This window comes from Aquarana catesbeiana, linkage group LG01, assembly GCF_042186555.1.
Source record: "Aquarana catesbeiana isolate 2022-GZ linkage group LG01, ASM4218655v1, whole genome shotgun sequence".
NCBI classification, from domain to species: Eukaryota; Metazoa; Chordata; class Amphibia; order Anura; family Ranidae; genus Aquarana; species Aquarana catesbeiana.
In genome coordinates, this window is record NC_133324.1 from 33569505 (window position 1) to 33585016 (window position 15512).

General features: G+C 47.6%; 1 protein-coding gene across 1 annotated transcript in view; it reads left to right on the forward strand.

Moving 5' to 3' along the window:
• Positions 1-984: 984 nt before the first annotated feature.
• LOC141139412 (vomeronasal type-2 receptor 26-like) overlaps positions 985-15512 on the forward strand; it is a 310781-nt gene continuing 296253 nt past the window's right edge. Inside the window, exons 1-2 of the mRNA XM_073625509.1 lie at positions 985-1001; positions 3407-3695. Coding sequence (XP_073481610.1) covers positions 985-1001; positions 3407-3695 — 306 coding nt within the window. The remainder of the gene's footprint in view (positions 1002-3406; positions 3696-15512) is intronic.

The following is a 15512-nucleotide window of genomic DNA, read 5'->3' on the forward strand; positions in this document are numbered from 1 at the left end:
AATCAAGTTTGTATAGCTTCACCCCGTATCTGGCCCTTTTACTGAGAACGTATTGTTTGATTCCCAGACTACTTTTAAAATGGATGAGGGACTCACCAATGCAAATATGCTTCTCAGAAGTATACAACTGAGCAAATTTCTGGGGGAAAAAACAATAAAAGGTGGGAAATATTGTAAAGTTTATCATATCCATGGTGGTATCTGGGAAAGCACAGTATATTCTCACTAAAATGGAGGAAGCACACGATCATATCAAAGTGTGTCCTTGACATAACAGATGAATATGGTAACCTATGATGAATGAGGTTTGTGGATGAGTAAATGTGTACGTCATTTTTTTTTTTGTAAGTCCCATGTTAAGTGTGAGGACCAAAAATATTTTGAATCCATCCACTGTGATAGGTCTCAACTCAAACGTATGGGCATAATATGAATTTGGGTTATTCATGATGTATTGCTGGGCAAAAAGATCGCTCTGGTCCAAAATTAAATGGAATAAATCATTGGTGAAAAAAATTGAAATGGTGTAAAATGTTGGGTGTTAGCCTAAATGCCTGGCTATGCAGTAAAAGAGGGGGATACTAGAAGATGCTAGGTTACAAGGAAGCCATAACAGGTTTGTAGGTGCCTCTGGGAGACTTGTATGGGCTCTGATTCTTGGTGGATGACGTGACACCCCACTACTAGTACTATGGCTTTCATCCAGGGGTACTGCATTGCTGGTGTTCGCCACTTCACCAGGATGATGTACAGCACTGCTGTTGGTTGCCTGCTCTTCAGAAAGCCTTATCCTTCTTATAGGCATCCTTTCCCCCCATTCAGTTATTGACCCACTGCTCTCCATGGGTTCATATTCCAAATCCAAATCTGACAGTGAGAGCTTCCCGCTGCTCACATCTGTCATTGTCAGAAACTGGAAGGTGAGCAAACAATAACTGAAGCTCTAAAATATCTGTTGCTGAAGCAAGTACACCAATGGCTTAAATGGATCAAAGGACCAGGTATGTGGGGATAGGGGCAAGTCCTTATTGTGTGTAGTGGTCCATTAATCCTAGGTTGTAACACACTTGGAAAGCAGCCCGCTATAGAGCAGAAGAGACTCTGTGAACACTGGAAGAGAAGGAGAGGGGGGCAGCAATGATCCAACCAGTTTATTAAGGAATGTAATACACTCACTAGAACGTACAGTTGATAACATGAGCTCATCAAAAGGTAGCAGCCTTGTGGTTAGCAGAGATCTGGAGGGGCAGCTAGAGAGTGAGTATCATTATACCTGCCGGTCGTTCCCGAGGTCCCAGGTCAGAAAGGAAGGGCGCAGGGGGAAGCTGTCAGGACAGTGTCCAGATGAGAATGAGGCTGCACGCATTCAGAGCATGCATGCTTCTTCATCAGGCAAACTCCGAACGCATGCACGGACACAGCCTCATTCTCATTCGAACACAGCTTCCTCCTGCGCCCTTCCATCCGACCTGGGACCCCGGGAACCACCAATGCCATTGGGTACGATGCTACTGCACTCTCCAGCTAACTCTCCAGATCTCTGCTAACCACAAGGCTGTTACCTTTTGATGTGCCCATGTTATCTACGTTCTAGTGAGTGTATTACTTTCCTTAATAACCCGGTTGTACCATTGCTGCACTTAGATTGACACTGCCTCTCTCTCCTGCTCTTCCAGAAACTGGAAGGCCTCTTTGCTAGTGTATATTTTTTTGGACATGATGGATGCTGGCTCTAGTGACACTGGAACAGGTGTGGCTGTAATCAGGCATACAGTGAATGGCTGCACTGGTGTGGCTGAATCAGGGCACTGATAAAGGCTGCACTAGTGTGAGAGGTACACTGGCTGATCAGGGCGCTGATGATGGCTGCACTGGAGGGACAGTTACACTGGCTGATCATGGAATTGATGATGGCTGCACTGGTGAGACAGGTACACTGGCTGATCAGGGCACAGATTACGGCTGCACTGGTGGGATAGGTACACTGGCTGATCAGGGCACAGATTACGGCTGCACTGGTGGGATAGGTACACTGGCTGATCAGGGCACTGATTACAGCTGCACTGATGTGGCTGATCAAGACACTGATGGCTTCACTGATGGGACAGGTACACTGGCTGATTAGGGCGCTGATGATGGCTGCACTGGTGAGGCAGGTACACTGGCTGATCAGGGCACTGATTACGGCTGCACTGATGTGGCTGATCAGGGCACTGATGACAACTGCACTGGTGTGACAGGTACACTGGCTTCACTCAGGGCACTGTCAGGTGGGTCTATGTGTGTAACAGTGTAATGTAGAGTAATGTAAAGATTACAGTAAATCACAATGGAATTGCTAAACTTACAGATCCTGGTACAGATCTCTCTTCTTCCTCTCACATGTGGTCTGTGTGTGAGGAAGGAGAACTAGTAACAGCAAGTACCGGCCATAGTTTACATCTTGTGGTCCACTGTGTTTGGGCACAGCAATCACATGGTAAAGGGCCACTGAGATTGGCCCTTTGCATAGATCTGTGATAAACTGTGTCCAAAGGATATAACAATTACCGATCATGGTGCTGCATGCCCCCGGGGTCATGTACAAGTGCAAAGAATAATAAAACCTCCCACCCGGCCATATTATTACAAAAGGCCATGCTGATTTAAAGGTCTACACCAAAGTCTTAGTGAACCAAAAATTTCTACACCTACCTAATTTGATACATGGGGATCAGGTGGGCTTTCTCCCTTGCTTTGGGCCATAACCTAATATCTAACTGACACATCATTATGGGATTTCCAAACCAGGACATCCACACTTTAGTGGCTCTATCAATTTTAGTTTTTCATATTATTTCTATTCCTTTCTCTTTCCTTTGTTTTCTGTGAAAAACAGTTTGTGTAATGCCGCCTACACTCGAGTGGAATGTCCGACAGAAAAAGTCAGACGGAAGCTTTTCATCGTCTATTCCGATCGTGTGTATGCCTCATCGGAACTTTTTTTTTTTTGAAAATTCTGACAGACCTAGAAATGGTACATGTTCTAAATATATCCGACAGAACCAATTCCTATTGGGAAAACCACTCGTCTGTATACTGTTCAGACGGACGAAAAACGACTCATGCTCTGAAGCAAGTATGAGACATAAGCTATTGGCTACTGGCTACTGAATGTCCTTTTTCTAGTCCTGTCGTACGTGTCATACGTCACTGCGTTCTGGACGGTCGGACTTTGGTGTAAACCTGTGTAGGCAAGACCGCTTGAGCAGAATTCCGTTGAGTTCCGTCGGAGAAACCTTTGGAGTTTATTCCGACGGCAAAACCGGTCGTGTGTACGCGGCTTTAGTTTTGTGGGATGTGGCCAAACTGTAATCTCATAATTAACTAATTGGCTTTGTCTGAAAAACCTCTCAATATCTTGCAGCATTGACCCTGAAGAGTACAAAAGCATCTTGCTGATGAAATTAGTTGTTCAGGAAATTAACAAGAACCCCGATTTTCTGCCGAATATTACCCTGGGCTATCATATATTTAGTACATGTTCTGATCCGAAGAAAACGTTGGGATATGTCACAAAGGTATTGTCTGGAGAAAAGGAAGCTCCTAACTATTACTGTAAGGGACGTGGAGAAGTGGCTGGTTTTATTGGTGACAGTCATTTCCATTCAAGTCATGTGATGGCCCAGTTACTTAGTCTGTATCAGTATACACAGGTAAGTGGTGAATTCAATGTATTATATGTATGCAATATGATGTGTTCAATAGATCACTAAGTACAGTCTAGGCGATTTTTTTTTTTTTCCTAGCTTGGAAGTGCACTTGGAAGTGCAATCGCTGTAAATCTGAGGGGTAAATCTGAAATGAGGGGAAGCTCTGCTGATTTTATCATCCAATCATGTGCAAGCTAAAATGCTGTTTTTTATTTTCCTTGCATGTCCCCCTTGGATTTACAGCAACTGCAATTCCAAGTGCACTTGTAGTGCACTTGAAGTGCAAAGTGGATTTGCCTTTCGGAAATAACCTCCATTATCTCCTATACAGCTCAAATTAAGAAACAAACTCGTCTTCAAAATTTGAAGGCCAATGAGGCCCTACGTCTGGCATACTGTGCCTTAACACTAAACTACACTATAGCCAACTCACTTGCATGGCAAGCAGCCAAGCGCGCCTTTGACCACTGGTCCACGCAGCAGGAGACTATTAGGCAATCTTACTCCGCTCTCCAATTCCGTAGATACGGAAATAAGGCAGGCAAGCTCTTGGCGAAGCTGTGCTCAGGACGCCACCGGTCGACACATATTGGAGCTATACGCTCCCCTAACAGAGACATTACTAATGCGCCCTCTGAGATTAGTGCCATCCTCACTCAGTACTATACCAGTCTTTACTTGGAAGACCCCATCGACGTAGAGATGGCAAACAAATTGCTCACGGCAATTAAACTACCTACTAGGGATGAGCCAAACACCCCCCATTCGGTTCGCACCAGAACATGCGAACAGGCAAAAAATTTGTTCAAACATGCGAACACCGTTAAAGTCTATGGGACACAAACATGAAAAATCAAAAGGGCTAATTTTAAAGGCTTATATGCATGGTATTGTCTTAAAAAGTGTTTGGAGACCCAGATCCTGCCCCAGACATGTATCAATGCAAGTTTTAAAAACGGCCGTCTTTTCAGAAGCAGTGATTTTAATAATGCCTTAAGTGAAACAATAAAAGTGTAATAGTCCTTTAAATTTCGTACCTCTGGGGTGTCTATAGTATGCCTGTAAAGCGGCATATGTTTCCCGTGTTTAGAACAGTCTGACAGCAAAATGACATTTCTAAAGGGAAAGAAAAGTCAGCCAGCCAGCCCCCCTGTGTGAATTGGCCATGGGGTACAAAAATGTACCCCTAACATTTCACAAAAAAAGTGTCAAGAAGGTTAAACACAAGAGACGGTTTTTGATAAGTCCTTTATTAATTCCTTCTTCTTTCCACTTCTTCCTCCATCTTCTTCTTCCTCCGCTCTTCTCGTCCCGCACCTTCCTCCGGCTTCTTCTCCACTCTTTCCGCACGATCCACCTCAGTGGGAGTCTTACGCCATGTGACGCTTTGGTTTTTCTGACACTTCTTATATAACGGAGGGCGTCGCCACCCGGTGACTCCACCCTCCTCTGACGCACAGGGACTTCCCTGAGAGTGAGAGTCTTCCGCCATGTGACGCTTCGGTTCTTCTGACACTTCTTCTATAATGGAGGGTGGGGCCACCCAGTGACCCCGCCCTCCTCTGATGCACGGGGACTTCCCTGAGGCTTTACCCATGTTGTCATGGGGGGGTGTGGTCATTCGGTTACGTAACTGGGTGACCCCGCCCCTTCTGACAACATGGAGAAAGCTTCAGGTCACTTTGTGGCCCCGCCCTCCATTATATAAGAAGTGTCAGAAGTACCGAAGCGTCACATGGCGGAAGACTCCCACTGAGGCAGATCGTGTGGATGGAGCAGAGAAGAAGCCGGACGAAGATGCGGGACAAGAAGAACGGAGGAAGATGGAGAAGAAGAAGATGGAGAAGAAGAAGAACACCGAAGGAAGATCAGAAGAAAGAAGATGGTGGAAGAAGCGGAAATAAGAAGAAATTAATAAAGGACTTGTCAAAAACCGTCTCTTGTGACCTTTTTGACACTTTTTTTGTGAAATGGTAGGGGTACATTTGTACCCCATTACCAATTCACACAGGGGGAAGCCCCCAGATTCTGATAAGCCCTTCGCCCACAGACCCCCACAACCCCTGGGTAAGGGTTGTGGGGATGAGGCCCTTCACCCCATCAACATGGGGACAAGGTGCTTTCGGGGGCTACCCCAAAGCACCCTTCCAATGTTGAGGGCATGTGGCCTGGTACGGTTCAGTAGGGGGGGCGCTTTCCCATCCCCCTCTTTTCCTGTGGCCTGCCAGGTTGCATGCTCAGATAAGGGTCTGGTATGGTTTTTTGGGGAGACCCCACACCATTTCTTTTGTTAATTTTGATACGGGGTTCCCCTTAATATCCATACCAGACCTGAAGGGCCTGGTATGGAATTTAGGGGGACCCCCATGCATTTTTTTTTTTTAATTTTGGTTCAGGGTTCCCCGTGGGGAAATTCCATGCCGTTTTTATCAATGAACTTTTATGTGTATTTGTCACGTACCTGGTGGCGGAGCCCAGAATGCAGGGAGTGGCCTCTCATGTGCCTCTGGCTCGAGAACCCCTGATAGAGGGAACAGGGACTCAAGAGCGCAGGGGGCCACAAGTGCCTGGCAAGTGGCAGATGTTTCTGAAGTTCAACTGGAACACCGGAACAGCAGACTGTAAGAAGAGGCACCGGATAACTGTCTGGAACACTGGAACCACTGGCCATGAGGAGAAGCACTGTAGCAGGCAGGAACTCTGGAACAGCAGACGGCAGGGAGGTGTTCTGTAGTTTGGCTGGAGAACTGGAACAGCAGGCTGTAGGAGGGTGCACTGGAACTCTGGCAGGAACACTGGAACAGCAGGCAACAGGGAGGTGTTCTATAGTCCAACTGGAGCATAAGCAGAATCAGACAGGCCGGGTCAACACTGGTGGGCAAGCAGGTACCAAACGGAGGCAGGAGAATAGTCAAGATACAGTCCGGGTTGGCAACAGGCAGGTAACAGATAACCGAAGGAGGAGGCAGGAGAGTAGTCAAATGAGCCGGGGTCAAGGACTGGCAGCAAACAGGAATAGTCAGGAACAGGCCGGGTAACAGGAAGCAGGTAGACAGGTATTCAGGTAGCTTAGGGTCACAGGGAACGCTGTAGACCGGACAGCAAGAAAGCGTGCTGACAGGCTCCTTCAAATAGGCCTAATGGCGCCAAACGCTGTCACAGTGCACGTCCGCGCGCATCCGCGTGCACTCGTGCACGCCCGTGTACCGACCGTACGTGCTCGTTCATACCATCGTGCACCCGCGTACCCCCGTTCGTACGAACGCACACACGCCTGCGTCCGTTCGCGCCAACGCACCTCCGAACGCGTCCTCTGGCTCTAACAACAGTGGTTCTGCTAACCGATCTTCCGCCGACAGTTGTGCTAACAGGACGCCTTTCATGACATTGCCCCCCCAAAGGGCAGCCTCCGGATGCCCAACTGTGCCATCTTACTTGGGTGAGACCTTTTAAAGACAAGAATCAGCCTCCTCGCATGAATGTTGGACTCTGGCTCCCAAGAGTTCTCCTCAGGCCCGTACCCCTTCCATTTTACCAAAAACTGGACTTGGTTACGTCTCTTCCTGCAATCCAGAATGGACTCAACCTCATATTCAGTTTCTCCGTCAATGATTACAGGTTCAGGGGGATCAACCCTCCGGTTGACAAAAGGATCAGGAACCGTGGGTTTGAGTAGGGCCACGTGAAAGACCGGGTGGATCCGGAATGACTCCGGTAACTTCAATTCATAGGCCACGTTATTAATCTTCCTTAGAACTGGGAAGGGACCCACAAATTTAGGGCCCAATTTCCTGGAAGGACATGCCAGTTTTAAATTCAAAGTAGACAGCCAGACCTGATCCCCGGGCTTGAGGTCAACTTCCCCCCTTCTCTTCTTGTCAAACACCTCTTTGTTGTAATTCTGAGTCCTAGCCATAGTCTCCTGCAGAAGTTTATTATTTGACTCAAAGAAGTCTAGATTCTCCTGAACGGCTGGTACTGGGCACTCCGGGATGTTACTGGACAGAAACAGAGGATGGAAACCATAATTTGCAAAAAACGGTGACTGCTTCGTGGCGGAATGGACAGAATTATTATAAGCAAATTCGGCAAGAGGTAGGAGCGGAGCCCAATCATCCTGGGAGAAAGAAGAAAAACAGCGCAGATACTGCTCCAGCGTCTGATTTGTTCTTTCTGTCTGGCCATTTGTTTGGGGATGATAGACAGAGGAGAAGGAAAAGTCAATTTTCAAAGATCCACAAAGTGCTCTCCAAAACTTGGAAGTAAATTGCACCCCCCGATCTGAAGTAATATTTGCAGGAATGCCATGAAGCCTCACCACTTCCCTGATAAATATCCTTGCAGTCTCAGCAGCAGTAGGTGTGCCCTTCATTGGTAAGAAATGAGCCATTTTTGATAGTCTATCCACCACTACAAAGATTGTAGTGTAGCCTTCAGAAGGTGGCAGCTCGACAATAAAATCCATGGAGATCATCCTCCATGGCTTCTCCGGAACGGGTAATGGCTTCAACAGACCCCAAGCCTTACACTTGCTGCCCTTGTTTTGAATGCAAGTGGCACATGCTTCCACATAGTCCCTGCAATCTTTCCTTAACTGCAGCCACCAGAATGTGCGCTGAAGGAGTTCAGATGTTTTGTGCACACCAAAATGGCCGGCCAACATGTGGTCATGACAGGAACTAAGAACTGCCGCTCGTAACTCCTGGGGTACGAAGATCCTATCTTTGAACCAAAGAAGCTCGTCTCTGGACTGTAGAGCTGAATCAGGTGAAACAGAGGCGTTCCTAGAAGCTTGCTTGATCTGTGAGAGTAGGTCCCCTTGGAGCAGCAGAAAGTTTCCTGAGGATAAGATGGTGTCTGGGGATGGAGATGCTTCCGGTCCATTGTACATTCGTGACAGTGCATCAGGCTTGGTGTTCTTTGATCCGGGGCGATAGGTTATGTGGAATGAAAATCTGGTAAAGAAAAGTGCCCACCTGGCCTGTCGTGGTCTTAATCTCTTGGCAGTCTTTAAATATTCCAGATTCTTGTGATCTGTATAAACAAGAATTGGATGAGCTGCTCCCTCCAGGAGATATCGCCACTCTTCAAGTGCGGCTTTGATTGCCAACAATTCTCGATCGCCCACATCATAGTTTCTCTCTGCTTCGGATAATTTGCGAGAAAAGAAAGCAACTGGATGCAAAAGAGCCCTAGGCCCCTGTCTCTGGGAAAGCACTGCATCCACCGCTATTTCCGAGGCATCCACCTCCAAAATGTATGGTAATGTGGGATCCGAGTGCTTTAAAACTGAAGCTGAAACAAACAGATCCTTTAGCGTTGTGAAGGCCGCCTGAGCTTCAGTAGACCAATGAAACTTAAGGCCCTGCTTAGTTAACTTTGTGATAGGAGAAATGATGGTTGAGAATCCTTTGATGAATTTCCTGTAGAAATTTGCAAATCCTACAAAACGTTGGATTCCCTTCTTGTCGGAGGGAGCGAGCCAGTCCAGAATAGCAGAGACCTTCTGAGGGTCCATCTTAATACCCTCTACAGAGATGATTAGACCAAGGAACTGGATACTCTCTTGTTCAAAGACACACTTCTCAGGTTTGGCGTAGAGGCCATGTAGCCATAGACGGGTCAAGACATTTCTGACATGTTCACGATGCTCAGCTAAAGAAGAAGAAAAGATCAGGATATCATCTAAATAGATAATAACAAACAGGTCAAGGTAGTCTCTGAAGATGTTATTCACAAAGTTTTGAAATGTAGCAGGAGCATTGCACAGTCCAAAAGGCATGACTAAATACTCGAAGTGCCCAAATCGGGTACGGAAAGCCGTCTTCAATTCGTCTCCTCTACGAATGCGGACAAGGTTGTAGGCACCACGAAGATCCAGCTTGGAAAACACTACTGCAGACCCTAGTCTTTGAAAAAGTTCTGGCACCAAGGGCAAAGGATATCGGTTTTTAATTGTGATTTTATTAAGTGCCCGATAATCCACACAAGGGCGTTGAGAATGGTCTTTCTTCTCCACAAAAAAGATTCCTGCTCCTGCTGGGGATGTGGAGGGTCGGATGAACCCTTTCTCCAGATTGTCATCAATATAAGTCTTTAATGCCCCTAGTTCTAGTTCTGACAAAGGGAAAATCCTCCCAAAAGGAATCTCTGCTCCTGGGAGAAGTTCAATTGGGCAATCGTATGGCCGATGGGGAGGAAGGATCTCAGCCCCTTTTGACTGAAAACGTCCAAGAAGCTGTGGTAGGCTTCCGGTACAATTCGACAGGTTTCGGTGTCAGTTTCCATGCAGAGTAGGGAAGAAGGGGCATCGGTGACTTCTGGTAGACAGTGTTGCTGGAAGTAAGAGGATACAAACTCAATCTTCCCTGAGGTCCAATCAATTTGCGGATTATGTGCCTTTAGCCACGGCATGCCTAGTATGATGGGGAATAGAGGAGACTCGATGACATATAGACTGAGTAACTCTTGATGAGTGCCAGCAATGGTGGTATGCAAAGGTACAGTCTCCTGAGTTACTGGCCCTGATTTGAGGTTAGAGCCATTGGCCAAATATACAGAAAGTCCTTTCACTCTGGGCCGAAGGGGAATGTGATGTCTGGAGGCAAAGGACAAGTCTATGAAACCGCTGCAGGCCCCGGAATCAATGATAGCGCTGGTTGGTAAATTCCCTCCTGGGAGCTGTAAGAGAATCGGAACAGCCAGATGAGAAACGTCATTCAGTACAGCAGGGGTAAGAGCGGGAGAAATAGACAAGCACTTCCGAAGCTTCGCCGGGCATGTCCGTACAAAATGTCCAGATTCCCCGCAGTACATGCACAGGTTACCAGCCCGACGGCGTTGACGCTCTTCAGGCGTAAGTGAAGGGCGTAAGAGGCCCAACTGCATTGGTTCTGGAATGTCTGAGGTAACGGTGGCTGAAGCTGGTGAAGCAGATTGGGAAGAACTAGGCACACGGGGCAACATCCAGACAGGACGAGAAGGACCAGAGGATCGCTCCGTACGCCGTTCCCTCAGGCGTCTGTCTATCTGGATAGAGAGGTCTATGAGCCCCTCTAGAGTCTCTGGGATGCCCACTCGGGCCAGTTCATCTTTTAGAGATTCTGAAAGGCCCATATGGAACTTGTACCGTAAGGCAGCATTATTCCAGTTTGTGTCGGAACTCCAACATCTGAATTCCGACACGTAGTCCTCCACAGGCCTGCGGCCTTGTTGTAGAGCATGCAGGGCTGCCTCTGCAGTGGCTGTTAATTGAGGATCCTCATATAGCAAAGACATGGCCTGAAAGAAGTCATTTAAGGTGTCAAGTGAAACATCCTTCTTTTCTAGAAGACGATGGGCCCAGGATTGAGGCTCGTCTGACAACAGTGAGATCACGAACCCCACTTTAGTTGCCTCCAGAGAGAAGGTCCTTTGCTGAAGAGCAAAAAAGAGTTCACATGAATTACGAAAAGTCCTGAATTTACTCCGGTTGCCCGAAAATCTTTCAGGCGTGGGGACCCTGGGTTCAGGCGGCATCATCACCACTGAGGGTGCAGCAGGAGTCATGGAAGCAGGAGGTGAAGAAGCTGCTAAAGCTTGGACTCGGCCTTCCAGTTGGGTATAGCCCTCTTGTAGGCTCTTTACTGCTTGGGTAAGTCCAGCAAGGTGGCGGCAGAGCTCATCCATGGGAGAGGCTCCCTGCGTGGGCTCGGACATGGCTGTCCGGTACTGTCACGTACCTGGTGGCGGAGCCCAGAATACAGGGAGTGGCCTCTCGTGTGCCTCTGGCTCGAGAACCCCTGATAGAGGGAACAGGGACTCAAGAGCGCAGGGGGCCACAAGTGCCTGGCAAGTGGCAGATGTTTCTGAAGTTCAACTGGAACACCGGAACAGCAGACTGTAAGAAGAGGCACCGGATAACTGTCTGGAACACTGGAACCACTGGCCGTGAGGAGAAGCACTGTAGCAGGCAGGAACTCTGGAACAGCAGACGGCAGGGAGGTGTTCTGTAGTTTGGCTGGAGAACTGGAACAGCAGGCTGTAGGAGGGTGCACTGGAACTCTGGCAGGAACACTGGAACAGCAGGCAACAGGGAGGTGTTCTATAGTCCAACTGGAGCATAAGCAGAATCAGACAGGCCGGGTCAACACTGGCGGGCAAGCAGGTACCAAACGGAGGCAGGAGAATAGTCAAGATACAGTCCGGGTTGGCAACAGGCAGGTAACAGATAACCGAAGGAGGAGGCAGGAGAGTAGTCAAACGAGCCGGGGTCAAGGACTGGCAGCAAACAGGAATAGTCAGGAACAGGCCGGGTAACAGGAAGCAGGTAGACAGGTATTCAGGTAGCTTAGGGTCACAGGGAACGCTGTAGACCGGACAGCAAGAAAGCGTGTTGACAGGCTCCTTCAAATAGGCCTAATGGCGCCAAACGCTGTCACACTGCACGTCCGCGCGCATCCGCGTGCATTCGTGCACGCCCGTGTACCGACCGTACGTGCCCGTTTGTACCATCGTGCACCCGCGTACCCCCGTTCGTACGAACGTGCACACGCCCGCGTCCGTTCGCGCCAACGCACCTCCGAACGCGTCCTCTGGCTCTAACAACAGTGGTTCTGCTAACCGATCTTCCGCCGACGGTTGTGCTAACAGGACGCCTTTCATGACAGTATTGCTGGACCGACAATTCATTATAGCTGGCTTGGCACTAGCTCTCGCACTTTTAAATGACTTTTTTTCCCGGCAATTCATTATAGCTGGCACTAGCTCTAGCACTTTTTTAAATTACTTTTTTTCCCTTTAAAAATGTCATTTTGTTGTCAGACTGTTCTAAACACGGGAAACATGCACCCCTTTACAGATATACTATAGACACCCCCAGGTATGAAATTTAAAGGAATATTACACTTTTATGTTTCACTTTAAGCATTATTAAAATCACTGCTTCCGAAAAAACGGCTGTTTTTAAAACTTTTTTTGCATTGATACATGTCCCCTGGGTCAGGACTCAGGTCCCCAAACACTTTTTATGACAATACCATGCATATTAGCCTTACAAATTAGTACTTTTGATTTCTCCATAGACTTTTTTAAGGGTGTTCCACGGCTTTCGAATTTGCCGCAAACACCCCAAATTGTTCGCTGTTCGACGAACAGCCGATGTTCGAGTCGAACTCCTGTTTGGGTCGAAATCATGTTCGACCCGAACATAAAGCCCATCCCTACTACCTACCCTGTCTCCTGACCAGTTGGATACTCTAAATGCCCGCAACTCCCATGTGAACATCTGCTCTACTATTAAATCCCTCTATAATGGAAAAGCCCCTGGCCCAGATGGCTTTTCAGCAGAATTCTGTAAATTGACATCCAAATTCATTCCTGAGACCCTATCCCATGTCTATAACGCAATGTGGGCTGAGGGCCCATACCTTCGTTCGGGCGCACAAGCACACATTAAACTCATCGCCAAAAAGGGAAAAGATCCCCTCCTACCGGGTTCGTATAGGCCTATATCCCTAATCAACGTAGACGCGAAAATTATATCCAAAATCGTTGCATCCCGTCTAGCGCACATCCTCCCAACAATCCTCCATCCGACCCAATCAGGATTTGTCCCAGGGCGGTCTGCCACCCTCAACATTTGTAAGGTCCTCCTAGCCCTTAAATTTGCTAAAACTCATACTGACCATGACAAAGCCATTGTTTCACTAGAGGTCGAGAAGGCTTTCGATAACAACAGCTTTTCTTGGCTCTTCATAGTCATGAGAGCATTTGGACTGACTGGCACCTTACTACAATTTGTCCAAAAAAATGTACTCCTCACCAACGGCCTGACTTGTTACTCCAAATTTCATCTCCTCTAACATACCACTCACTAAAGGCACACGACAAGGCTCCCCCATCCCCTTTTCTTTTTAACATAGCCATCGAACTACTCTCCAGACTTTTAAACTCTCCATCAGGGGTCAGTGGTGTCACGGTAGGCAACCAAGTCCTACGCTCATCTCTATTCGCCAATGACGTCCTCTTATTCTCAACCAACCCCTCCACGGATATTTCACTTCTCCGAGACCTATTTGCGACCTTACGGACCTGTTCGGGCTCCGGATTAATTTTGACAAGAGCAAAATGTTACCTCTCAGCCCACAGCTGGCTCGAGTTTGGATGGACTCATCCCCATTCATAGTAGCGAAACATCATATCACCTACCTGGGCTTTCGCATTGGTAGGGAACCCTCCTCTCTATATAGCCTGAACTACCACCCGGTGATAGCCAAGATTGTACAGGAGTTGGAAGCATGGGCAGACCTACCCCTTTTTACTATTTGGGACATGCCACCTCTTTAAAATGGTCTTGTTCGCTAGATTGTTGAATCCATTACAGACCTTACCTCTATTGATGAAACATACTGACATCTAAAAGATAGACACTGCACTGCTTGCATTCATTTGGCATGGCAGAAAAGCTTGCATTGCACTTCAAAAGCTCTGTCTCCTGAAGTGTGAAGGTGGAGCGGGCCTGCCCAGTATTAGATTCTATAATCTTTCCTGCCTATTGAGACAAGGTATTGACTGGTTGTCCAAAAACTCTCGTTACTCCAACTACATGCTGGAGGGCGCCCTTGTGTCTCCGTTTAATCTCCAGGCTGTCCTTCATTCTAGACTACGCATCCTCCCCCAGCCCCTGAGATCCAACCTCTTGATTAGAGACACTGTTATTGCCTGGAGAGAAATACGGAGACTCCTGGGCCTACCCTTCACCATCTCAAATCACCTTCCCATACTTGGCAACTCAATGTTCCCCCCTTCTATGGATCACAAGGCCTTTACTCAATGGTCATCCTCAGGCATAACAACCATATCTAAAGTCATTGATTCTGCCCAAGGTACATTTTAGACCCTTTTCGGAACTAACTAAACAGTACTCCCTCATGCCATCGCAGGTGTTCCACTATCATCAGCTATACAGCTACCTCAGATCCTTCTTCAGCACGTGCCAAACCCTTGTCAACGCTCTTTCATTGATGCCCTAATGGACCGGGACCAATACTCCATATCAGATCTATACTCCAACCTCATTACCCATCAGGCTACAAAATACCACATTATTCCCTTCAAGCCCTGGATCTCTATTCTGGATGATCAAGATGCACCAGAGAAGATTCTTGCAGGGTATCAAAAGATCCGCTCTCTAGTAACATGCGAAACATGGCGATAAACCCAGTTTAAAATCGCCCATCGGGCGTATCTTCCGTTTCACCACAGCAAAAATGACTCATCCATCTCCCCATGCCCTTGGTGCTCTACTTCAAGACCATCCCTGTTCCACAGGTTATGGACCTGTCAAGCAGTCTCCACCTTTTGGGTCCAGGTGTTGGACTATATTGATAGATCCCAGCATTTACGTCTACCTAAGGACTCATGGATATGCCTCTTCAGCTGCGACACCCCGCAAGCTTCCATACCAAAGCTTAACTGTGCCTCTCTTCCTCAATGGGTCCATATCTGCCTTCTGGCAGCCCGCAGGGCAATAATGCAATCTTGGATCAACCCTTCCCCACCTCAAATTGCCTTGGTTAAACAAGAACTCTTAACACTATTTCACATGAAAAATTGGACACCATTACCTAACATTCTACATCTCTGAAATGCTTCATTGCAAGATGGCGTCACTTAATGGAACACTTTCTCTCCAAAAGATATCCCCTCCCATATGACTCCCTTCCGCTACACAGACTGGTACCTGTGGACAGATCTTGCTAATACACTGGGCAAACTTAGGATGCAGGTCACCTCTAATGCCTTAACTCTACATATTACCCCCCCCCCAGGCATTCCACC